Here is a 26,683-nt window from a genome sequence, read left to right as displayed (position 1 = left end):
CAAAGAAATTCGTGTACTAAAAGAATCAGAGAACTGAAATATATAATTTGCAATACTTTACAGCCACTGCAAGTTGTGACAAGGGAACGTGCAGATGATGTATTCCAGGTTATTGTTTGCAAGCCCACACGTTTGCTATTCACTGATCACCAAAGGTGAAGCATTTCATGGACTGAAACAACATATGGTATATAAGGAGAAAAATAAACAAGTTAAACTTTCTGCCTCCTAGAAACATTCTACTTCCTCTAAAACAATCCTCAGCGACCTTGTGGAACTATTCCTGGGTTAAACATGTAAAGCATACTTCTTCAGCAACTGCAACATTACACTTCTGCTCCAAGGGCATTCAACACATTCTCTACTAGGCTCTCTAGACTTGCACACACATGCTAGTTTGTGCCATTTGCAGAAAATCAACAGAAACCTTTAAAAATGTTTGACCTTACATGTAATTTTAAAACATTCAAGTATTTTGAATTGATAGATCTTTGTATCTTTTATAATGGGAAATATCAGAACACACTCTGCAAGTTAAGTAATTCTTCCAGAGAGCAAATTTAACTTGACCTCGCTAAATGGCTACAGATTTGACACACCACTGAGAAGGCTAGAAGGAAAACTTTGATTTATTTATTCTCTAAAGCAGCACTGTTCGATAGAAATATAATGCAAGCCACATACGTAATTTTAAATTTTGCATTAGGCACATTAAAATGGTAAAAAAGTAAAATTTTAAAACATTCTATGTAACTTATCATATCCAACATATTATCATTTAAACATGTAATAGATTACTTTTTAAAAACAATAAGGTATTTTACATTCTCTTCTTCATAGGAAGTTCTCCAAAATTTACTTGCAGCACATCTCATGCTGGACAATTAAAGTGGTCCCTAGCCACAAGTAGCTAGTGGCTGCATTACTGGACAGCACAGCTCCTAATACTTTGAGAGCTGACATACCACTACCTGATTAAAGCTAGTTTATGTTCCTGTTTGCCTTTTGAGCTGACATAGCTGATTACAAATATGAGCAAAACTGTTAATTCACTGAACAGATCAGGATCAGATCACCTTATCTAAGGGTCTGGTTTAATACACATGAGAAGCAACTGAATTATACCCAATTATATCTCAAGGAGACTTTGGAGATAGGTCTGATCATCCCAAGTGAACACAACTTGCAACAAAAATATAGGTGAGACAAGAAAACATGTTCACATCAAACCATAACACTGCCTGATTTCTAGCTGCCACGCTCACCCTGGAGCACATCTCTATGCAAATTATCTACAAAACTGTTTTTTCTAACTTTGATGAATTTTGGAAGCCATAAAGTCACTGGTGAAAAACAAAGCATTAAGTAAGACAAACTAAAAAAATGTTTAACGAAAAAGATAATCAACCAGTTACTTTTAATGCACCTTATACCGACAATCTTAAATTATTCCATAGGAGTTTCACCGAAATGAGTTCTTCCTACAAATTCCAATCCATATGCTGCTTTTCATACACGTATTCCAAGGACCAAAATTAGCAAGAATTTCCCCCAAGTAATTAAGACATTCGATTAAAATGTAAATAATTCCAAGAATGCATTCTCCAGAAAACAACTAGAAGCATGAGCTTAGCACATAAAATTTGTCCTTAAGGCACATTACGGAATAAATCAAACAGAAACTATACCCTTGTTTATGGCATTTACATTTTGTAACACCACATTCAGCAATTTCTAAATTTGGAAGGTCAGTTCAGATTGCACACAAGCAGTAACTTTAAAGCTTAGCAAAATTTTAGAAGTTTCTGCAATATAGTTCTGAATAAAGCCTCTACAGAAATGTTACAAGAGAACAAAAATCAGCACCATTCACACTAATCTCAGTTAAGAAGCACAAAATCAGTATATACATAAATTCCAAATGTATGATACATGCTAAAGAGTGTTTTACCCCAAACTTGGTTAATTCACCTTAGACAATTTTTGTTTCATGCACTTGCAAAGCTGACAAGAAGCAAATGTAGCTGCTTCTGCAGCACACATATCCCAAGCCGATCCATTAATCTCTCGGTATTTTTGCACATTTTGAAATCAAAACAACAAAATTTGTTTCTTACCTGCAGTTAGGAGGAGGATCGAGAGTTATTTCAGCTAGCTCCTTCTGAATTCTGTTAGTGAAATGAGAACAGACAAAAAGGATTTCAGATAGTCTACAGAATAACCGGGGAATTACACTGCCCTCTACCACCATGCAGTTAAATGCAAGGCTCTCTTTGCCTTCAGTAATGCTAACATGGCTGCTTCCTCTTTGTTCTCAGAGGCATAACCCAAATCCCTTAACAGAAACTTTGCAGCTTTTTTTCTCACTTGCTACTGTAAATAAGTATGACATTCACACCACATTTTAGAAATAGTCCTCTACTAGTACTCAATAGAGGCTATAAAATCTATTTTAAAACACTTTTTACCAAAGAAATTCTCTTTTCAAGCTTATATGCAAATGAGACAAGAAGGGAGGAGGGAAAGCACTAGAATATTTGACAATGACTTCAAGTCACTTTTAGAGAGGTAAGAATTAGCAAGCTATTATATGAGCACACTAACAGGTTTGACAATATTTTATGTCAAAAAAAAGTTTCAAATTTACACACATCTTGACCAGTGAAAAACTTCTAAAGGACTCTGACCTTATTTAACCAATTTTGTTTTCCCTAATCTTAAGTACAGCACTAAAATTGAACAAATTTGGGGGGAAAGAAATCATAAGATATATAGCCTTGAGTTAAGGGGGGAGGAAGCAGTTCTCTGATTTTATTCAAATTTAAAATGCTTTCAGAACTTAAGATGTGTTTTATATATTCCTCAACAAGATCACAGCAAACTGAGAATTCTGAATTATTTAAAAGACTGCTGTTATTTAATAAAATATCCTCAAGTTTTTAATACCTGATTATTGATACAGTAGAGGTGAAAATCCACAGAAAAATAAGAGTGCTTCTAAATCAGAGAACTCAATATTTGAACAGGTTTTATACTTCTTTTTCCTTTAGTTGTGACCAATAAAAAATCAACAAAATGTCAATACTGGGTAATGCTATAAACATATATAATGTATAATTAATAGAATTCATGGATATTCCCCTACAACTACCAGTGGAGTCTCAATGACACAATCTTTTTTTTTTTTTTTTGCCATCAAAGATAACAAATCAACAGGAAACAAATGACCTTTCACATATACCCAACAAAATGTTTCTTCTGCTGTTGAGTATTAACATGTCAAGCATATCCGCAAGTTTTAGAGTGAAGAGTCACAAGCACAACGAAAGTTTTCAATAGCCCACTGCCACCCAAAATTGTAAATGGCTACATCGCAGTTTTATTTACACTCACAAGAAAATAGAGGCATAACCGTGAGTTAACTACAAAAAGTAATAACCTGGGATGCGTGACTTAAAGTCACGTTCGTAAAACTGAAAGCAAATTTGGAGCACAATTTTAAGTCTGCCTTCAGATGTTGTCAAGGCCTTGTATTTACAAATTTTCTAGCAACCATAATCATTTCTAATCATTAAGTTTCATGAAGAGAGGTGCTGCTGATCTCTAGAAGTGTCACTTTCAATGAAGAAGCGTATGACTCATAAAAAGGAACATCCTCAATGTACCAGCTAATTTGGGCTCACCAAATTTTCCTTGCCAACTCCTAAAACAATCTGTCAAAACGTTGGTCCAATCTCTACTCAAGGACACTTTTCTTACTGAAGTTACCAAAGTACAGAGTAAGTTTGCTTAAAAGTACAGTTCTAGGGAGGTGGTTTATGTACCACCTAAAGAATGACAACTCAGTCAAGTGCAAATAAAAGTGATCATGAAGTAAATATTTTTGAACTATTGCTACTGATGTAAAACCAACAAAAGTGTCCAACCGTTTGGAAGACAACCTGATAATGTGCTTAATCCTTTCACACATTACCTTTTAGCACTAGTGGATAACTTAGCAGTGGTTTTGCTAGAGAGTTTGGTGTTTTTCTTCTGCTGGGTGGCAGAAGGTTTTCTTTCTTCTTGTTCCTCAGGCTCTGGAGCGGCTGGGTCTCGTTGGTCCGCATCTGAACTACCACTGCTGGTGCTGGGGCTCTCATCATCGGACCTTTGCCTATCACTGGACATCTTGGTGAAGTTATTTCTCGGAAAACTTTTAAAGAGAAAAGGAGGAAAGAAAGGAAATGGTAAGTCTCAGAAATAGACCAGTAGCAGTTTCTTCTCTCAATATTCACCCAAAATCCTTATTTTAATGAAAACACTTCAAAGTGCTCACACTTATCTCATCACACAGCAAGGTTACTGGGGAGGTGAGGTGTCTTCACAACGCCAGCGTTCAAGGATTTACCGAACTCAAGTTAGAAAACCCACTCACATTTTTTTCCATCCCTTGGACAATCTATCAATTGTCTACTTTCTCAGAAGGCACGAAGCAGATTTGCCAGGGAACTTAGGCAGCGAGCATTAATAACATATGACACGCTGTAAATAACAGATCTCGCTGAAAAATGTTAAAAAGTCACTAATAACGTCTAAATATTTACACACTGACATTGGTCAAAGCTACCAAATTCCCTTTCCGAGAGGAAAACATACCCTGTTAATCGCCCATATGCTTATTTAAGGTGGCGATTCCTTCTCTGTGCACGTAAGCCTTTAAACACAACACTTAGGAATTTAAAAATCAACTAACAAGCCGCTTTAGCCGTTTCCACGGCCAGCAGCGAAGATTCATCCGGCCAAGACCGAGCTGCCACCCTGGGAAAAGCAGAATCCAAACTGCACCTTCTGCAAAGCTCCCAATGCCATCAAGGTTCCTCGCTCAATTTTTACATCACGCACCGACATTTTGTCCAAAATAACGAAAAAAAAATCAGAGGCAAAACAAACAAACAAAGCCCNAGAGGGCGGGGGCGCGGGCGCCGTCTCGCGGGGCCGCTGTGCCGCGGGGTGGCTTCCGGCCTGAGCCCGCCTCCAGAGCAAGGCTGCCCATTGAGCTACCCGCCCCGCAGGCTGGGCCCGGGGTGCCTTAGGGGCAGGCGGGCTGAGGTCATCCCCAGGGCTGGCCACATCCCCTCTGCCTGCGCTGGGGCCGGCGTAGACCTCGAGGCCCCTACGTTTGGGAAGGGCCCTGGACGCGTGGTCGGGAGTCCCTCTCTGCCCTGGAAAGCTGGGAACTCATGGGTGTCGTTGACGAGGCCAGGCACGCCCGCGGAGGAAAACTGCCCCTTGCCCCCTGGGAGCCACAGGGGCAAGATGAAGTCTAGGGCACTGAAGGAGGAAAAGAGGGTTTAGAGACTAGGGGACCAATCTCTGCTTCTCTTTGGCCCTCAGCCTACCAAAGGCAGCAGTCCTTCGGATTGCTTTAAAGATTTAAAAATTCAAAACGTTATTTTAAATGTCCTGCTCCAGATTTTTTAAAGTGAAGAAAGGGAGTTAGGGGGGCTCAAACCTGACTTTCTTGCAGGGCCCTTCGGATGTGCGTGCTAGATATCAGTTCTGGAAAAAGAAGCCCTGAGTGGTGCTGGGTCAGAACGTCCACACACACACACACACACACACACACACACACACAACTGAAGATGGGGGGATAACGAAGGTTAGTTTTGTTCTAGCATTCTCTTTTAGAGTGTCCAGGTGAACGCTGCAGTTTTTGCCCCAGGCATAAAGTAGCCAGAAGTACAAAAACTTCCTGTTTGCAGTCCAGATCTCCTCCAGCTACTGAGAACTTGCTCCAGGGATGGAGCCCCAGAGGAATTGGTGGATTCCTCTCCCACAAGTGTGCAGGGGGGGTGCTGGGAGAATGTGGAGTTCACAGAGGGAGTGACAATGGCAGTCATAAGAGATGAACCAGACTAAAAGAAAAAAGGAGGAGGAAATTAAAAAAAAGACTGAATGAGCCAACGTATTTACTTATTTTTCCTCCAAACAGAAAACTTTTGGTAAAGGGCTGCTTACAACTCCGAACAGTAAGTTACATTTCTGTAATTTTCCAGACACAGAGTCATTCAGTGAGCTTTATGGAGGGCTGTGCTGCTACGTGCTGGACACAAAATCCACTCATTCAAATGCTGTGTGAGACTGAAGCCAGTTCTCTCTGTTCTGTGCCAGAAGCTCCCCAGGCCAGAAGGAGACCAGATCATGAAAGTTCCCCAGGTTGATAAGGAGGAAGGAGACTCCAGTCAGAATGAACAGCATGTCTCAAGAAATGATAAAGAGAAAGCATGACGTGTGTGTTGACAAGCATTTCGATTTGCGTGGATCAAAGGGTGCCTGTGGAAAGCTTGTTAGTGAAACTAAGACAGAAGGTACTCCCCAACTTTTACACTGAGGCTACAGGACAAGCCAGCCAAGTTGGAGTTTGGGCTTTCTTTGTTTGGAATGGGGAGCTATTGAAGGAAAAGCTACTTGGGGGCGCCTAGGCGGCTCAGTCGTTAAGCGTCTGACTTCAACTCTGGTCGTGACTCCTGGTTTGTGAGTTCAAGCCCCATGTTGAGCTCTGCTGACAGCTCAGAGCCTGGAGCCTGCTTCGGACTCCGTGTTCTCCTCTCTCTCTCCCCCTTCTCTGTTCACACACTCTCTCTCTCAAAAATAAATAAATATTAAAAAAATGTTTTTAAAAAAACTATTTGTAAAAGTGGATTCTTTTAGAAAATACGTATCACAGAAGTAGCCTGAGGGTCCAGAGGCCCATTGCAGATAGGATTTGGGTGGGGCTAAGAGATTGGGAGATAAAGATATTCAGTTGTGTTTTGGTAGCATCTATTTTGGGCTGAAAAGCCAGGGAACTGGATTCTAATCTCATTCTACCAGGTTTTTGTGACCTATGGCATGTTACTTGTTCTGACTAATTCTTCTCATATGTAAAAGAAGCCTGTAGCTTGCAAAGTTTCTAAGTGTTCTCTTACTTAACAATTCCATGATTCTGGGGCGCCTGGGTGACTCAGGCGGTTAAGCATCCAACTCTTGATTTCTGCTCAGGTTATGGTCTCATGGTTGGTGGGTTCAAGCCCCACACAGGGCTCTGTGCTGACCATGCAGAGCTTTCTTAGGATTGTCTCCCACCCTCTCTCTCTCTCTGCCCCTCCCTTTCTCTCAAAGAATAAGTAAACTTGAAAAAAAAATTTTAAACTTACATGATTCCTCAACATGTCTGAAGTCATGAAGTTCCACTCCACATTCACTCAACAGAATATGGTACTTAGGCACCACCAGATGTCGGGAAATTAGAATGAAACATGGGTGCTGCTCTTCTGGAGCTCAGTAGGTATTGGGACAGTTGGAAATGTAGGCTATGGACAGGTAAGTGCCCCATTAAAGGAGTTAACAGAATGAGTAGAGTGTTATTATCAGTTAATGGGTAATGGAATTATTAATTCAGCTTGGGGTTAGAAGTCCTGGGTGGGTCAAAAGACATAACAGTGAACTGGGCCTGGAGGAATGAATGGATGGTAATATAGATAATGCTCTGGGCAAAGTAACTGGGACATAATAGATGTTCAATAAATATAACTTATCATATTGCTAAAGTCACTGTAAAGAAAATGAATGGCTCCTTAAGATTAGGGGGAGGAGTGGTCTGCCCCCAAAATATTAGGTACCCAGCTGCCTTTATTCACCGGACTAAATGACTAAACATGTCATTCAAGTGATTCTTTCCAGCTCACAGGTCTGCAAGATAAGATGACTTGTAAATTAAGGAACTTGTAAATTACGAATTGTTTCTAACATGAAACAATTCCTCACAAGACACCTTTTTTTTGGTAATTATTTTATCTGCTTCTTGTGTCTGCCATGTCTACCCTTGAAATTAGGGATCATGTTTTATAGGCATATAAATTTGACCTACCGCGATTATTCCATAAAGTACGTAATAAAAATTTTCCCATATGGCCCCTCAAAACGGTGCCACGAAGCAGACACCAGCTACCACAAGAGGATTGTTTCCTCTCAGTCTCCTGTTTCTCTCTTGTTGGTGTAGGGTCCTGCCGCTTTCTCACTCACAACCCTGAGAGAGGCAGAGATAAGAAGAAAGATACCAAATCCAATGGCAACAGATGTCGCCATAATTACCTTCTCTCTCCTTTTCCCCCACGTTATGTGACCAAAAGAGACCTTTCATTATAAGAGGAGAGAAGGCAGGCCCCAGAATCCTTTAGTTTAGGAGATGCTTTCTCTTGAAACTTTAAGTGAGGCTCAGTGCTATATGTGTACATAAATATATGTGTGTGTATAACTAAGAATTTTACAGGAATATATCATTTGTGTTGCCTAAGCAGTTTCTGAATTGCTGAATTGTATAAGCTTTGGTGAGGCTACTGATCTTTTTAAATCACCCACCAAAGCCAGCACCATACCTCACAACATAATGGAGACTGAATAAACACCAAATGCCTTTCGTTGCATTCAGAATGCTTTTGTTTGTTTCTTTCCACTTCACATCCCTTCATTTTACCCCTTTCTTTTTCTCAGGCTGTTTCAGATGCTACCTAGTTACTTGTATCCTTTCGTCCTCTGGCGATACATTTTTTTCTTTCTACCCATAAAAATGGATGGGTTTACAAGGAAGTCATTTCTTGGCCCAGGCTTAGTTTAGAAGCCATGTTTGCTTGCCATTCTTAGTCTCAGTGTCTCTAAGGTCTCCAAGATCCAGTGCACTGCTTGACATCTGTGTGCTCCCTCCATTGCATCATGGATGGAAAGCCTGTGGTGTGCTAGACCCTAGGCCGGGCCCTGGAAATGGACAGGTGCTTAAACCTCCCTTTGACTTCAAGGACTTCAGGGCCCAAAACTCAGCAATCATTTCCTGCTTTTCTCCTTTGAGATAACTCTGAGGGTAAATACCAAAAAGGCTCATGTATTTATTCCATAAAGAGTTCATACACATTAAAATAAAACATAAGCACCTTAAATAGAGCAAAAGCATGATCAGAAAAATTTTCAAAGAACTACATATTTTTTAAACTTATTAAAAAAAACACAAACCCTCAGGGTGCCTGGGTGGCTCAGTGAGTTGAACANAATTTTTAAAAACTCAAATCTTGCTAGTTACCAAAAAAGGAAAATTTTAAAATAATCAACAAAAACAATTTTTAGTGATATAATCATTGCAAATTGCTAAAAAAAAAAGTTCCCTTTGTCCATTTCCACTGGCAGTGAAAGTTAGTACTAACCTTTTGAAAAGCAATCTGGAAATTTGTGTCAAGAAGCTTACATGTGTTCATAGCCTTTAACCAACTTTCTCCATGTGAAGAAAAGTATCTTAAGGAAACATTCTAAATGTGGAAAAAAATAACATTAAAAAATTAGAAATGTCCAATTCTAGGAAAATGATTACTCAAACTGATTCACATGACACAATGAAATTTGCACTTATTAAAATAAGATATATGAGGAGTATGCAAAATACAAAAATGAATTATGATAAAATGTTAATGACGGCAGGAGTTGTCTATTTTGCGAGGTCAAAGCCTGACTTGATGCCTACTAAGGTATCTGGGACAAAGTAATTGCTCAATAAATACCTATCAAATAAATATGCACCACATCTTTACAACTAGCAAAGCAAACTATCTGAAAGAAACATACTCCAAAACGTTAACTGTGCCCTATTTTAGAGCAACTATGAATAACTCTTTTCAGTCTGTATTATTTTTCTAATTATTTTTAAATAGGCTGGTGCTACCTTTAAAATGAAAAAAAGATATGAATAATTGCAGAGGCATATATTTTGGTGAAAATCCCTTTTGAACAGTTTTTTTAAAATATTTTTATGAACAGTTTTTTAAATTGTTATTTATAAACAAAAAGAAATGAAAATTCAAGTAGACTGTTTTAGAATTTGTCAAAATTTTCATACATGCACCAAGTTGAAACAACGAAATAGACAAAATGGTTTGCAATATAAAGTTTAATATAATCACACATAATTCTGTTTAAGCTTATAAAATTATCAGATCACTATAGACAGTTAAATAACATGTTATAAACTCCAAGTTATTCATAACAATACATTGCCTTAAAAACAAACCAAAAAAACCACCAAGAAATGTCTATTAAAATGAGGCACTACATTCTTGTCCACAAAATTTGCAAATCTAGAAATTCTAAGATGTCAAATACCTGTGAGAATATTATGAGAAGAGCACTTTCCTATATTGCTGGTGGCACTGTAAATTGATACAACCTTTTTTTGGAAGGCAATTTGGCAATGTATTTCAAGAGCCATAAAAATGTTCATACCCTTTAACCTAGTAATTCTACTTCTGGGAATCTATCCTAAGGAAATAATCCAAAATATTAAAAAATGCCATATGCCTGACAATGTTTATCCCAGTGTAATTTATACTATATAAAAATGGAAACCACTCAAACTGTCCAACGTAAAGCTATGTTTTAGTAAATTATGGTCCATTCACTCAATGGAATATACATGAATGTAAAATAGTGAGCACTGTATCAATTTTACCATCATATCCTTTTTGTGGTAATACTTTTCTACAAGATCAGCTCATGCCCTGGTTAATTAATAAGACTAACAAGAGATGTTGTGCATCAACTTTTTAACTGATGTTTTTACTTAACATTATGGCACTTAAATTTTTCTGAGATGCTTTACAGTATCTCAAGTGTAAAATCATTTTAAGTATATGCTTTATGCTTCAGAAAACAAAATGTGCAATATGATTGTCTGGAAAATGTATCAAAGAGATTCGGAAGAAATATGCAAGCAATCATTTTGGGTTAAGGGCCTGTTTACTTGTGATTCTGGCTACCTTTTATTACATTATACAAGTGGTTACCCACTTGGAAGAGAATCAGTAAGAAATGATATGCTTTACTGTGGGGCTGCAAAAAAGCGGTTTTATTGAACTTGATAAATAAATTTACATTTTAGTTGAGTGCCTTTATAACTAAAGTAAAATAATGTATTTTATCTTTTTAAATTTGTTTAATGTTTATTTATTTCTGAGGGAGAGAGACAGCATGAGCAGGGGAGGGTCAGAGAGAGAGGGAGACATAAAATCCGGAGCAGGCTCCAGGCTCTGAGCTAGCTGTCAGCACAGAGCCCAACGCGGGGCTCAAACCCACGAACCGTGATATCATGACCTAAGCCAAAGTCGGATGCTTAACTGACTGAGCCACCCAGGTGCCCCGAAAATAATGTATTTTAAATGGGAATATTAACTAAATATGTTGAGAGTTTTCCTCATGCTTTTCAGGTCCAAATTCTACAGGTTTGTCATAATTTATAGAAGATCTCAAAGGTATGCCTAGTATAATGTCAGAGTGAATATTTTAACTTCTCTGGATTATAATGTCTTAAAATAACTCAGATAAAATAAACTCACAGAACGATATGAAGAGGTTAAAAAAAGTGATAATTTTTAGTAAGAATATATACTCCGTCTGTGGTGGAGGTAACAAGTACAACCAACTTGGACTCAGAAATACGATATGACTTCCCTAAAGTCTTAAACGTAGCTCTTGAGGGAACTGGAGATAGAACTTTGGGATTTTGTCCCTATTCCACTATACTGTCGTATACACCAGAGCATATAAGTCCAGTTTCCCAAGTCCCCAGCTCCTATAGAGATGTAAAAAGGATGTCAGTAGAAAGTTCTTTTAAGTTTAACAGTCTTTCCTCTCCTTTTTCAGAAGCATGAGAATGATCTTCTCTGATAACTGATATGATATTAGTAATCCTATTACAATCATTCCTAATGCCCTATATATTTCTATAATATTTATCACATTTTATAAATAAGTATTTATTTGTGTGAATACTTCTTTAATTTATTTCTATCCCTACCAGAATGAAATCAGGGACCATATCTGGTTTTTATGTCCCATACAGTGCCTAGCATATAATATTTAGTAAATAATTCCTGAATGAATGAATGAATAATTGAATGAATGGATGAATGGGCAAGCTACCTTCCCACTCAAAATCAATTGAAGGAAATGATATAGAATAACAATAAGAAGAAACACGATCATTTTATACTGCCTAATATACTTATGTATCTGATTTTTAGAAAAAGTAGGATAGGCCAACCACACAGGAATCCAAAAGTAATTAGAAAAATTTGAAGACCATAGGATCACACATTGAAATAAATCAAGGGTGTTTGGCATGTGACCCTAACCTCTGAAATACATGTCAAGAGAACAATTACCACATTTTCTCACCAAATTTCTTACAGAACCATGGTCAGAGAATGACTACTGGCTTATATAGTAGAGCAGTAAAATTTTCCTTCCTGTTTATGAAACGTCTACATTGAAGAGATCAAGTTATATGTTCTATAAAGCTAAATTTTAGCAACAAAGATTAAAATCAATCAACCCCAATCAATCTCAGACCCATTGGCAGAGATATTTTAAAAGGACTGATGGCAAAATAAAACTGTTATAGATTTGGTCCAACTTTCTCTAGCTCTTAATCAGTCAATCGTGGTCATCGACCCAGAAAGCTGGCATCTTGGGTTTTAGTTCTGATTACATTGCTTCAGCCTTTTAGATGCCAGTTTCCTCATCAGCAAAATGAAAGAGTCTAGAGATTCTTTCCAATTTGTATGCATAAATCTGTATGATTTATGCGACTGAGTAAATAAGTGCTGTTGAACAAACTAAATTAACTAACATGGCTGGTAGTGCTTTTTTAAACACTAACAGTGCTTAACGGTGAGCCTTGTGCCAGCAATGATTTAAGGCCATATGTATCCACACGAGCTGATTAACTGCTAAAATTCAATTTGGCTTTTATAAACTTGAATGTCTTTCTTAAATACAGTCTACTGTAACCAGCCACCCTACTCCACAGCCACCCCAGGAAACCCCAGTTACTTTGGCTATATGAATATATATGCATCCAAACCAGATATTAATTTAAGTGGAAAAATATATACCTGAAATTCCAGTTGTTTAAAATTTTGTAAAGAAAATAATGTTTTTATGTATCTATTTTTTAATATTTTAGGAAATATATACATAGTAATATGTATATATTGAAATAATATATATGAAATAATATTTTATGAAAATAATACAATATTTTCATGTATCTATTTTTTAATATTTATTTGTTTATTTTGATAAACACATGGGTGTATGCCCAAGGGAGGGGGTCAGATAGAGAGAAGAAAAGAGAGAAGCCCAAGCAGGCTCCATGCTGTCAGCACAAAGCCCAGTGTGGAGCTCAACTCCACTAACTTTGAGATCATGACCTGAGCCAAAACAAGAGCCAGACACTTAACCGACTGAACTACCCAGCCACCCTTAATCAAGGTTTGTTTGTTTTTTTTTTTTTAATAGGGTTGTTTACATCAGGTGAGATTCCCACTTCCTGGTCAGATTCATTCCAAAATGAATTTTCTTTCACCCCTAGAAAAATTTTAAGAAGTCCATAACTTATCAATGGCCATTTTTGCCATACCCACGAAAACCCCCCACAAAAGTGAACTTAGCAGATACAATTATTTCCATATCTGAAACTTTACTCTGAAACTTTACTCATATAACAAATGGAACACATGCCTTTTAAAGGTCAAACAGAGCACAGTGCTAGAAGATACGTGCCAAACAAGACAGGACACCATCTCTGCTAAGTTTACAATCTAGCAGGATGGTTAAAAGGGAAGGCTTCAAAATCCAAGAGCAGAAGTTACTTGCCTAAAATATAACAGCAGAATGTCATTCACCTACTCTTCATGTAATAAGCAATGCCTTGGAATTGTGCTTTTACTGCCTTCAAATACATTACCAGAAGCCAGAGGATGTAAAAGAGGGATTTTATATGCTTACTCAACAAACAAACATTTAGAACCTGTTCAACAAATAAGAAAACTGTGGGATGCCTGTGAGGCTTAGTCGGTTGAGCGTCCGACTTTTCGCTTAGGTCATGATTTCGCAGTTTGTGGGTTCGAGCCCCGCGTCAGGCTCTGTGCTGACTGCCAGCTCAGAGCCTGGAGCCTGTTTCAGAGTCTGTGACTCCCTCTCTCTCTGACCCTCCCCTGCTTATGATCTCTCTCTCTCTCTCTCTCCCTCTCTCTCTCTCTCCCTCCTAGAAATAAATAAAACATTAAAAAAAAAAACCAAATAAGNAGCTTTCCAGCTAAGGTACTTCAGATAACTGATTTCTTTCACTGAGTCCCTACTGTCACAACTATATCCTCAGTGTCTAGCACTCTCTTGGAGCTCAGTAAATATTTGTTGAATGATAAACAGTTTTATAATACTCTTTTATGCTGTAGTTTATATACATTGATGGATTTAATATTCCCAATAGCCCGAATGAGGCAGGTACTGTTATCATGTAGTAAAGCTACAGATGAAGAAACAAAGGGAGAGAGATGAAAGCAACTTGCCCAAAGTCATATTATTACTAAAGGATGGACCCTGGCCAGGCCCCCCATGCTCTTGACCATTATGCTATGCTACTTCTAAATAACTAAGTGGCATTCCAAGTGATAGGATGGGAGGGAGGAGAAGGAATCAATGGCATCATCATTGGCCCAAGTCAGAAGGGTAAGAATTGGGGACCCTGGGACAGGCCGGAGATATTGATAGTCAGTGAAGAATGGAGTACTGTGGTTTTAGGATCCCAAGGAGGTTACTTTGGGACACTCTTTGGATAGTGGAGTTGACAGAGACTGCTCAGTGAGAAAGAGACATGTAAGAAGCTCCTATTAAAATCAGGAATTATTTGTGGTCCTTCTGGGCAATTTTTCTTCTGCCAGTCTCTCTCTCTATAGTTCATCCTCCTTCCTAGGCCATTCCCTTCCTCTGTCCCTTTCTTCTACTATCCCTTTTCGCCTGTTATACAGTTGACCTAAATTTTAAATTATTGTATTTATTAAATGAAATGTATATATCATCCCACTCTGTCTCTGAACTTCCGTGAACACAACTGAAGTTATTCAAAACTGTTCCTTATCAGTGCAATAAATGCAGGCCAATATATTACACTTAAGACCAATGACTCTTAATAGAAGAAAAGTCTCCCAAAGTGGACTTATTCTTAAAAAGTAAGAGATCATGAAAATAAATCTTGGCACTCCATCAATTCAATATTAGAAGAGATTGCCAAATCTTAAATACAAAGCATCTCATGTTGAAGTTTAACATTTTCTTTTAAGTTAGAAAGTATTGCCAAATTTAGATTTAAGGACATTTTAACATTAATTAGACTCTTCACTTTAGAGTGGGAGAAGGCGTTTGCTTGGGCCTGACATCAGGAAAGGGATTGTTTACAGAACACTGAAATTTCTCAGTTTCTGAAAAAAAAAAACCCACTAAAACACTGATAAATTATATTTGTACATTTAACTATGTGCATGTATAAAAATAATAGTGAGTCATTAACAGGAGTTGTCTAGAAAAAATTCTCACCATATCCAGGCAATTTCTGCCTACTCTGGTACAAACAGTATATGGATTAATGACTTAATCTGAACATACTTAGTCTAATTAGTAAAACAGTGCAAATATAAACACATATATATTGTGCATGTGTGCACAGATAGTCAATTTGCCAGAAGAGTAAACACTTGTTTGTTACAGAATAAAAATAAGGATTAACATTACAGCATTCACAACCACATAACTTAATAAGCTACATAACTTAGGTGGTAAAAATATGGAATAAGTAAAAACCAGTATCAGGGACTGACATCGGGAAAATACAGAGAGACTCTACATTGCCTAAGCTAAGTAGCTACAATGTGTTTTGATGTGCAGTATGTGTGATGTAAAATCCAAACAAAGGAGATCCCATTTTAAAGAGATTGATTTGGGGTGAGGGAAGGGGATGTGATATTCATCTCTGTATAGCTTCTTAAAACTGATTTACCGCAGTGGCTTGTGGAAGTAACAGATGTTTATTTGAATGAATATTCATTCGCTGACATCAAATCCCAGTAGATGACACTTTCCTCTTAAGAGGTCATATTTTCCTCTTGCAGAGTGTTTGCCATTGCGGTTGCCAATTGTCTATTTAGAAGACATAACACTAAGGAGCGATGTAAAGTGGAGTATTGATGTATAATGATGTAGAGTCTGATCCAAAGGTAAATATGCTAATTAGAAACAGCGATAACACCGGATATAAACATCATAGTGACTTACCTTATCCTTGACAGCATCATGATAGCTTCTAATCAACCAATCATGAATTTTCTTTTAAATTACCTCATTAGTACGCAGGTTGAGTTGTGAAAACATTTATTTAAGAAAGAACATTACCATGAAGTGAGGTGACTTTAAATCACCATAGAAACCAAATAGAGAACTTTATTGTGAAGAAGTTTTAAAAAAGTCATAAAATTCTGTATGAATGAAAATTATTATTATTTGGGGCCTAGCCGCATCTCTACTACTTGCTGTACAAAATCTTGCTTTTCCCTATGTGTGTTTTTAGAGAAAACAGCAATATCAGAAGTACAGATAGCCTATTACAATTGTTTGTTTCATAAATTCATGAATTGCGGCCAGTTTATCATACCTAAATTTACTTTGGCTCTGCAAGAGATTATTTTGGCAGAAATTTTATTAGTGTGTCAAATTGTCTTTTAAGGATATTGGCCAGGATTACTGCCTAAGATGGTAAGTTATAAATTTTAAATCTTATTACTATACACTCCCACTCCCCTCCCCCAAGACAGTAGTACCATTGAATTTCCTGGTGCTACCATCCAAACATAAATTTGTTACAGAATTCCAGAAACAAATAAGATTATTTTAAAAGCAGAGTTACAGTGAGGTAATGCTCTTGTTATATTTCTTGGTTCATAAAGTGCCTATAGTATTTAGCAACATAACTCTCAATTATCTATGGTGTTAGGAACAGATATATATGGCAAAATCTGTAACTAATTCAAAAGTATCACTATAAGCCTTTAAAGTCAGCCTTCTTTCTCATACTCACAGATGTATTTTCTAGTATCTAACCTTTTTATTAGTGATTCTCAACTTAGTCTGCACATTAGAATCATCTTGTGATGTTTGGGGAGCTGTTAAAAATCCTGATGCACAGGGGCACTTGGGCGGCTCAGCAGGTTAAGCGTTCAACTTCGGCTCAGGTCTTGATCTCACAGTTCACAAGTTTAAGCCCCACATCAGGCTTTGCACTGACCACTCAGAGCCTGCAGCCTGCTTCAGATTCTCTCTTTCTCTGTCTCTCTCTCTCTCTCTGTCTCTCTCTCAAAAATAAATAAATAAACATTAAAAAAATCCTGATGCACAGATCACACTCCTGATTAATTAAATCATATGCTTCAGGAGTGAGACCCATACATTAGCAGTTTTTTAAAGTTCTCCTGGATGATTCCAATATATGGTCAAGGTCAAGAACTTCTTAGTGGTAGGGATGCTGAGAATTGGTGAACTGGAGAAACAAGAAGAAAAGAACCTCTACTTACTAAATTAAAAAGTAAATGTCAGTGATTGTTCAAACTGCTTTATACCAATGATATGCAGAAACATATTAGGATATTTTTTTCAGATTACTTCAAAAATCATATCTTCAATTCCATTTATTATACGAGAGAGTACATTTCTATATTTTAGAAGTGTTCATCTATTTACCAAGATTGAAATACACCAGTAATATGTTTCCTCTCTATGTCAATGTATAATAATTATTATTAATTTGTGTTCTTTTTCAAAGCAGTTTTGAAACTCACCAAAAATACTTTATTAATTAAAAAACTATATAATATACATATTATTGTGTAGTCATGATGCAATGATGAAAATGAAAATTTTTCAAATGGTACTTGGAGTTAGCACGGATGTCCTTGGGAAGTGGATTTTAGCAATTCTCAAATTGGGGGGGGAAACAATAAATCTGTACTTTGTGATGTTAATCCTTGAAGTTTACTTATTTTCATGAAGTATGTCTTCCTGAGTTATCTTAAAAGGATTATCCTATAAGAAAGATGAATCACAGTAGGGACAGAAAAACTCCTCCAACTTTAATGTAATTTCAATAAGTTGCAAGCAGTGATTTATTTGCCTAGAAACAATATAATTAATATCCAAGGCAGTATAGTACAGTGATTGGATTCAAATAAACCAGGGTCCAAAACCCAGCTCTGCCCCTCCTGGCCATATTTCCTAGAACATATCGTTCACCTAGTCCAGGACTCACTTTGCTCAGCTATAAAAGAGGCATATTTATATCTTCTGTGCAAGGTTGTTAGTCGTGGGAGATTAAATGGGGGAATGTTGACAGAGCCCATAGCATAATACCTGGTACATAGTAGCCTTGAATAAATGGTAGTTATTTTTCAATTATTTAAGCCAGTTTTTTGAAGGCCTATTTTCCCCCTGAGTAATGCTAGTATGCTAGTTTTTAAATATATGCTATTTTTTATAAGTACCCACCACAGACTTGACATTCATGAAGGTTACAGGAAATCTTTGCATATTCTTAAATTTAGACGTAGAGTGGCAGGGAGAGTGTGAGTTGCTGCATGGGTGCATTCACGGCTCTGTGAGTGGAGTGCATAACCCACCACGCTCATTCACAAGCTGAGGTACTGGGCCTGGGACCAAACAGGAAACGTGCAATATATGTTTCAGCAAAGCCAAAATCACCTCCCATCACAGACTATCGCAGGTACTACTGAAGAGTGGGAATCAAGAATGTTAAATCATCACAGTATAAGGGTCTCCTGATTCTATATATATTACATTTCATTGATTCTAACGTGCACATTTTAACATCTCTGAAATCAAAATGTACCATCCAATCAATGATGTCTTAAATCACTCTCAGCCAGGCAGCACTTCTGATGTAGTCGGCATTGCCTGTGACTGCGTGAGCTTGGCCATAGCTCTTCATATTGTCGTGATGCATAATAAATACCCAAGGCCAAGTGCGTTTAAGAAAATTCTTTAAATAACTATAAAGTAAAAATTCTAAGTGATAAAAAATAGCGTCATAGTTTAACTGGCAGTACTTTTTCTTCCCTAATGGCACATAAAATAATAATGCATCTTAGAATCTAAACTTTAATTTAATATATTTTGTGTAATAATCTGCAGTGGTTTTTGCAAAGCAATTGGCCAAATATGCTTCAAAGACCTTCACAATGTGCATATATCCAACAATTTCAATGCTTGAAATTCATCCTAAATAAATAATCAAATTCAAACCACATGAATACTTCTCTCTCAGTTGCTGTTTAGGCTAAATTTGTTAATCTGACAGACCGACAGAATAATGCCCCCCAAGTCTAGCAGAAAAACAGAGGTCCGTATCCTAATCTTTGGAACTTATGAATATTAAGGTCACATGGCAAAGGAAAATTAAGGTTGTGGATGAATTAAGGTAGCTAGTCAGTGGATCTTAAAATAGGGAGAGTATATGGGGCACCTGGGTGGCTTAGTTGATTAAGCATCTGGCTTTGGCTCAGGTCATGATCTCACGGTTTGTGGGTTCAAGCCCCAAGTTGGACTCTGCGCTGACAGCTCAGAGCCTGGAGCCTGTTTCAGATTCTGTGCCTCCCTCTCTCTCTGCCCCTCTCCCACTTGAGCTCTGTCTCTCCGTCTCTCAAAAATAAATAAACATTAATTTTTTTTGTTGTTATTAAATAGGGAGAGAATCCTGGATTATCTAGGTGGGCCTAATGTAATCACAAGGATCGTTAAAAGTGAAAGAGTGAGGCAGAAGAAAAGGTTCTGAAAAGGAAATGTAGAGAAGGAAGAGGTTGGAATAACAAGACATGGTAGGAGACTTGATCTGCTGTTAGTGACTTTGAGGGTGGAGGAAAGAGATACAAACCAAGGAATGCAGGAGACCTCTGGAAGCCAGGCAAAGACCAAGGTGAGGAAATGCTTTCTCCCCCAGAGCCTGTAAAGGAGGATGCTGCCCTCAGCACACCTTGATGTTAGCCCAGCAAGATCCAGGTCAGACTTTAACCTACAGAACAGCAAGATAATAAATGTTTGTTGGTGTAAACCACTAAATTTGTGGCAATTTATTGTATCAGCAATAAGTAACTAATATGGTTGATAAGGTAGAAACATTTTTATGATTGATTATCTGCAGTAGACGAATAGTTACTAGACTTGTAAATTTAATATAGCAGTAAAAGTTCCAAAAAATGTTAGGACCAATTGCCAGTTTTTAATTTTGCTGCCTTATTCTAAACTTAACTGCTTAGAATGATAACATAACATCAGCATATTGTAACATAGCTTTAAAAACGAATAGTAAGATAAATATAACATATAGGAGCAAATATTTAAATAAATTTAATTTAGAAAAAACATTCTCTTCCTCACTTAATCCAAAGACCAATAAAAATATTCCACACCGGCACTATTCTAGGATCAAACATTTGCAAACCTCTGTACTAGATGCATTTTGTTGATTTTAGTGTGAGGGTCTTAGAGTCCTCTACAAAGAGGGAGATTGGCGTGACAACAAACAACAAAACTGCATTTGTGAGGGCTCCACTCTCCTGACCTAATCACCTCTCTGAAGGTCCTACTCCTGATAACGTCACCCTAGGGGTGAGGATTTTAACATGTGAATTATAAAATATGTATGAAAATAAGCCAGTTAAAAATGGGCAAAGGATGTGAATAGACATGTCTTAAGAGAAGACATACAAATGGCCAACAGGTACATGAAAAGAATCTCAACACTACTAGTCATCAGGGAAATGCAAATCAAAACCACAATGAGACATCACTTCACACCTGTTAAAACGGCTATTATCAAAACGACAATAGTGTCATGAGGTTGTGGAGAAAAGGGAAACTGTGTTCATGTGGTTGGGAATGTAAATTAGCACGGCCATTGTGGAAAACAACATGGGGGTTCCTCAGAAAATTAAAAGTTGAGCTACGTACCATGCAATCCAGTGATCCCACTTCAGGGTATATGGCCAAAAGAAATCTGGAGCTCAGAGAAGATAAAAGTAGAAAAATAAACGTAAATTAAAGTCTGTCTCATCTTCAGCTCACTCACAATCAGTGTCAAAAACTGAGAAAATTGAACGACATTTTCATATTTAAAATAATGTGTTGAAATAAATAATCTCCACATGTATTCAAAGTGAGAAATGATCACATTTCTTAGCAATACTAAGCATCTGGGGTCCTAGTTGCTTGAAAAATCCTAACATTTTTAGTTCCTACAGCAGAGAACACGTGTTCAGTTGCCTGACCTTTCTCAGTGCTTCCATAATCCTCTTTTTTCCCCCCATCTCTGCCTCAAACACAGAAAAAAAAATCCACATCTCCTTGGTGGTCATATAAAAACTATAGCAATAACTGGAAAATATCAGAATATTGATAATTCTATACCCCAAATATCCCATAGATTCTCAGAATGCTGCCACAGAACAATTTTTACTGCTACTGTTACTAACTCCATCACTGCCACAAGTAGTAATATTCAGAGTATTAAGAATCATATTCGGAGTTGCTGTCATTTTTAAATGGAGCACGTACAATGCGCTACAGACTTGGCCTGCATTTTCTCATTTTTTCTCACTATAAATGTACACCACCTCACTATAAATGTTCACCATTTCACAGAGAGACAAACTGAGTTGAAAGAGCTTAAGTAACTAACTTATGGTCACACAGTAAGTGCCGAACTCTACATTTGAAGCCAGGCAGCCCTTAATATTCTGTGCTTTTTAAGCATTAAACTTAACTGCCCGTCAGTCTTCTGAACTTACCAAATGGAACTTCTGAAAACACATTGAATTAGTAACAATTTTTGTGGTTGCTAATATTATAACAAAAATTCTTTGAAATTATTAAAATTTAAAAAAAAAATTATATATTTTTGAGAGAGCACATAGGCTGGGGAGGGGCAGAGAGAGACAGAGACACAGAATCCAGAGCAGGCTCCAGGCGTTGAGCTGTCAGCACAGAACCTGACACAGTGCTTGAACTCATGAGAGCTATGAAATTGTGATCTGAGCCAAAGTCAGGTGCCTAACCAACTGAGTCCCCCGGTGCCCCTGAAATTATTTTTAAACCCTGTACTGATGCAAAAAAGTAACATTCTCAGATTAAAATTGATCAGTATAGATACTTTGAAAATATACCTCAAAAAGCACTCTATTTTTTTTTTTGGCTTTCTTCCACAATTATTATTTATTGATTTATTGATTGATTGATTTGATTGATTTTATTTTAATTTACTTTTTAATTTACATTCAAGTTAGCATATAGTGCTATAGTGATTTAAGGAGTAGAACCCAGTGATTCATCCCCTGCATATAACACCCAGTGCTCATCTCAGTGAGTGTCCTCCTTAACGCCCCTTGCCTGTTTAGCCCATCCCTCCTCCCATAACCGCTCCAGCAACCCTCAGCTTGTTCTCTATATTTAAATAAGAGTCTCTTGTGTTTTGTCCCCCCAATCCTTGTCTTTATATTGTTTTTTGCTTCCCTTCCTTTATGTTCATCTGTTTTGTATCTTAAATTCCACATATAGGTGAAATCATATGATATTTGCCTTTCTCTGACTGACCAGTTTCGCTTAGCATAATACACTCTAGTTCCATCCATGTTGCAAATGGCAAGATTTCATTCTTTTTGATTGCCAAGTAATACTTCATTGTGTATACATACATACATATATATGTATATATATATACATATATATATATACATACATATATATTGACCTTTCAATATATATCACATATTCATCTGTCAATGGACATTTGGGCTCTCCATACTTTGGCTATTGTCAATAGTGAAAAAGCACTCTTCTTTAAATAATTGACAGTTTGATAACCCTACACATTTTCTCTTGGGTCATAATTGAGATGCATGGTTTTAACTAATGCCAATCCACTGGTGAAATCCAATTCTTTAACCCTAATACCAGCTTCTCTTTCTAGTTCCATTCTCTGCATACATTGCATTGGGTCTTTTCCAAAAAGATATTTCATCATCATCTAAAAAATAAATGTCTAAAAAATTATTTTCCCCAACAACCTTGTTATATATAAATTCCCTCATTGTCTCTTAGCATACTAGTTTTCCCCCTTACTCTTTTTACCACAATTTGTAATTCAGTATTTATTTGCTCATATGTTTTTCTACATCACTAGTATGATTTCTAGTTAAACAAAGATTACTTGGGACAAGAGCAAATTATATCTGTATCTCCTCCTGTGTTCAGGGACTTGGCAAATATCAAGACCATCCACATTCACACGGTCCAAGCCAGAAAATGTTAAGTCAACAGAGACTTGCTCTCCTTCATTTCCACTCTAGTGAGAGTTCAGGTCTTTTATATTCTCTTTGTATAATTGCTATAACCTCTTTATTGGACTCCTTCCTACTGGTTTTATCTTCAAATGATTTTTCCCACTCCTATCAGAGTGGTCTTTCTAAAGTGGTATTTGTCAATTTTGTGACCTATGGCTTCTAAGATGTTTTCTTCCTTTACCTTCTATGAAGTTCCACAGAGATCTCATCAAACATCACTTTCTGCTGTTTATATCCCCAAATCGGGAGATATATTCATATGCTTTTAAAAAGCAAATCCTCCAAGATATGGGCCTTGATCTCCACAGCCTCTCTCATTTTGAGAAATAATATTGTTGTTGACATAAACTTACTTAAAATTCCTTAATGGTTCTACATCATCTAGCATTGATTTTCAAATCTGTGATTTTCATAGCACTGGTAGTTTTGCTTAAGCTGGATCTCATTTTGTCATTTCATTTTCATAACTGAATAAAATATTTTTACAATTCTATCTTTACTTTGGTGATGATTGAAGGCAATTTAAACAAGTGTAATGTGGATGATCTTAATGACTACCTTATTCAGTGCCCTTGCTTATTATTATGTTTGCGATAGCATGCATGAAGACTAGTGTAACTATTTGTGTTGTGGGCTAAAGGTGAAAAGAAAAATAGTGAAGTACAACAGAGATTGCAAGTTGCCTACCAATAATCTGTTAATAAGCAGTTGTTCTTGTTTCCTCAGTAACAGAACCACAAGTCAGTCTCTAAGAAAGGCTGTTTCCTAGCATCCTCTGCAGCTAGGTATGACCACAGGATATAATTGGAGGTGCCATGTGCAATTTCTGGGGAGTGTCCTTTATGAGAGAAAACATGTCGTTTTCCTTCACTTTTCTCTATTCTGCTGTGTAGAATGTATTCTTATGCCTGAAGCTGGAGCATGCTTCTCAGTGGATGAGATATTTAGGGCCCATTTAGGGCCAACAAAATGATAGTCCCAGTCTTTGATACTGTAGAGACTACACCAAACTGTATCACCTTCCCAGACATATACAAGAGAGTAACAAACATTTATCCAGTTTAAATTAAGTATTTGGATTGTGGTCACTTATAAATGAACTTATGAGTACATAAATTCAATACTCAAAACATTCTTAAGTGAAGGTCAAATGACATTAAAGTGGGTTGTATAAATTAGAATTCATAATAGTTCAAATAGGAAAAAGTGTGCGATAAATGGAGTCATTACATGATGCACAATCATATCAACATGCTAAACTCTGAAGATCTATTGCTGAAGCCAAAGGCAGAGTCATAGTCATTGAGGAAGCATCTGTTTAGCTCAACAAACAACTCCATCCCACAACTGAAATGGGTGTTATTAGACTGAAATTTAATGGTTTCACAATTTCTTTTTATGTTTATTTTCTTTATTTGGGGGGAGTGAAGAGAGAGAGAGAGAGAGAGAGAGAAAGAGAATCCCAAGCAGACTCTGTGCTGTTAGGGTAGAGCCCAATGCAGGGCTCAATCTCATAAACTGTGAGATCATGACCTGAGCCAAAATCAAGAGTCAAACACTTAACTGACTGAGACACCCAGGTGTCCCCACAATTTTTCTTTAAATTTCATTTGGAAATACTGGTGGCCAGTTCCAGTTTGTTTTTCCTATTAAAACAGTCCCCATATTACACTAATTTTAGAAACATTGACCAGCTTACTATAATGTTTAATTCTCCTTCCAGAATCTGATTAAAGGAGTCTCTGGGGGTGTGTGGATCTATAACTTTAATAAGTGTTCCAGGTGATCCTAATGTAGCTAGTCTGCTGGGAAAAAACTGGTTTATCTGAATCCTTAAATTGTTTCACAAATCCTTTTAATGTCTGCCCCTTCCAACCCCTCCAGCTTCTTTTCTCACAGTCACCACACCTTTGTCCTTACAGTTACAATAAACAACTTCAACTGCCTTTAAAGTTGAAAACCCTGTTTTTACTCTGTTCTGTGACATACATCTTTCTTCTGCTTGAAATACTTCCTTCATGCTTTCCTTTGACTAAATCCTATTTCATTCAAAATCAGCCTTGACTTCCTAAAGTAAGCTTCCTTTTATTCCCCTAATGCCCCTCCTCAATGCTAACAGCATCTAGGACCAACCGCTATTTCTGTCGATCATCACCCTCTATTATCATTGTTATTCGTTGTCCACCCTGTTAGACCTGGTAGGATTAGTAATATTCCATTTGGTATCTGGATTGCCTAGTATAATTCCTGGTCATTACAGGGACTCAACAGATGCTTTCTACCTGAATTAATGATAAAGGGAATGAATGAAGGAGTGAACAAGCCATATTATATATTCCAAACATATGGAGGTTCTAAGATTTCACCAAGATCTTTGATATAAATTTACCCTTATCACACAAAACACAATAGGGCATTGTAGTCTATTAAGGTTAATTATAAAAATCAGACTATATAATGATATAGTTATTCACAGAAGACCACATTTAATATAGTTAGCAGCCCATTCTCAACACCCAAAACTTGATTGGGCAAATTTCAAGATAGTTATTATTGTTATGTAACAAATTATTCTAAAACTCAGTGGTTGGAAAGAGCAAACATTTTATCACCTCAAGCAGTCTGTGGATCAGGAATTTGACAGGAGCTTAGTTGGATGGTTCTGGATCACGGTTACTCCTGAGGTTGCAACCTAGCTGTCAGCCAGGGCAGTGGACTCCTCTTGAAGGAGTATCCACTTCCAAGCTCACTCGTGTGGCTCTTGGTAAGGGTCAGAATATTTACTTCAAAGATCACTCCCGTACACCTTCTCACAGAACAGCCTCACACTATGACAACTGGATTCCCCAAGGTCACTCAAAAAAGAGCAAGATTCAAGAGAGAATGAGAGAGTGAGAGAGTGAGTAAGAGAACTCAAGGCAGGAGCCAGTTTTTTTATAATCGAATATCAAAAGGGGTATAATATTACCTTTGTCATACTGTATTTGTTAGAAGTGAGTCACTAAGTCTAGTGCACATTCAAAGGGAGGTGATATACAGAGTATGACTATCAGGCAAAGGGAGGTGATATACAGAGTATGACTATCAGGTGGTAGGAATCACTGGGGGCCATCGTACAGGCTGCCAACCAATACATATTCTCTATATTTCAGATATATTTTAAATAGAACAAAATAGCAACATATTACAAGTTAAAATTCACAAAAATTTAAGTGGTGAAAATAAATAGCATAGAAGAAAGCATTTAAATAATGTTTAAACTATTTTTCCCAGGTTTACTGAGATATAACTGACATACAACATGGTGTATGTTTAAGGTGTACAACATGATGATTTGCTATATGGATACATACAAAATGATCACCACAGTAGGATTAGTTAACAACCATCAC

At 37.1% G+C, this 26,683-nt stretch overlaps 1 protein-coding gene across 2 annotated transcripts in view; it reads right to left on the bottom strand.

Annotated features, from left to right (window-relative positions):
• UBE2E3 (ubiquitin conjugating enzyme E2 E3) overlaps positions 1-4,934 on the bottom strand; it is an 88,511-nt gene extending 83,577 nt beyond the window's left edge. Inside the window, exons 1-3 of one of the 2 annotated variants that reach the window (XM_077776355.1) lie at positions 4,825-4,934; positions 3,974-4,192; positions 2,118-2,168 (exon numbers count right to left, since the gene is read on the bottom strand). In XM_077776355.1, the coding sequence (XP_077632481.1) occupies positions 2,118-2,168; positions 3,974-4,167 (245 nt within the window). In that variant the 5' untranslated portion in view covers positions 4,168-4,192; positions 4,825-4,934. Of the gene's footprint in view, positions 1-2,117; positions 2,169-3,973; positions 4,193-4,635; positions 4,772-4,824 lie in introns of those variants that run through there. The other variant, XM_077776356.1, reaches the window with a different exon arrangement.
• Positions 4,935-26,683: the final 21,749 nt, after the last annotated feature.

The sequence above is a fragment of the Crocuta crocuta genome, unplaced genomic scaffold, assembly GCF_008692635.1.
Source record: "Crocuta crocuta isolate KB4526 unplaced genomic scaffold, BGI_CrCroc_1.0 scaffold17, whole genome shotgun sequence".
NCBI classification, from domain to species: domain Eukaryota; kingdom Metazoa; phylum Chordata; class Mammalia; order Carnivora; family Hyaenidae; genus Crocuta; species Crocuta crocuta.
The sequence above is the reverse complement of the archived record's forward strand: the minus strand, read 5'-3'. Positions and strand labels throughout refer to the sequence as shown.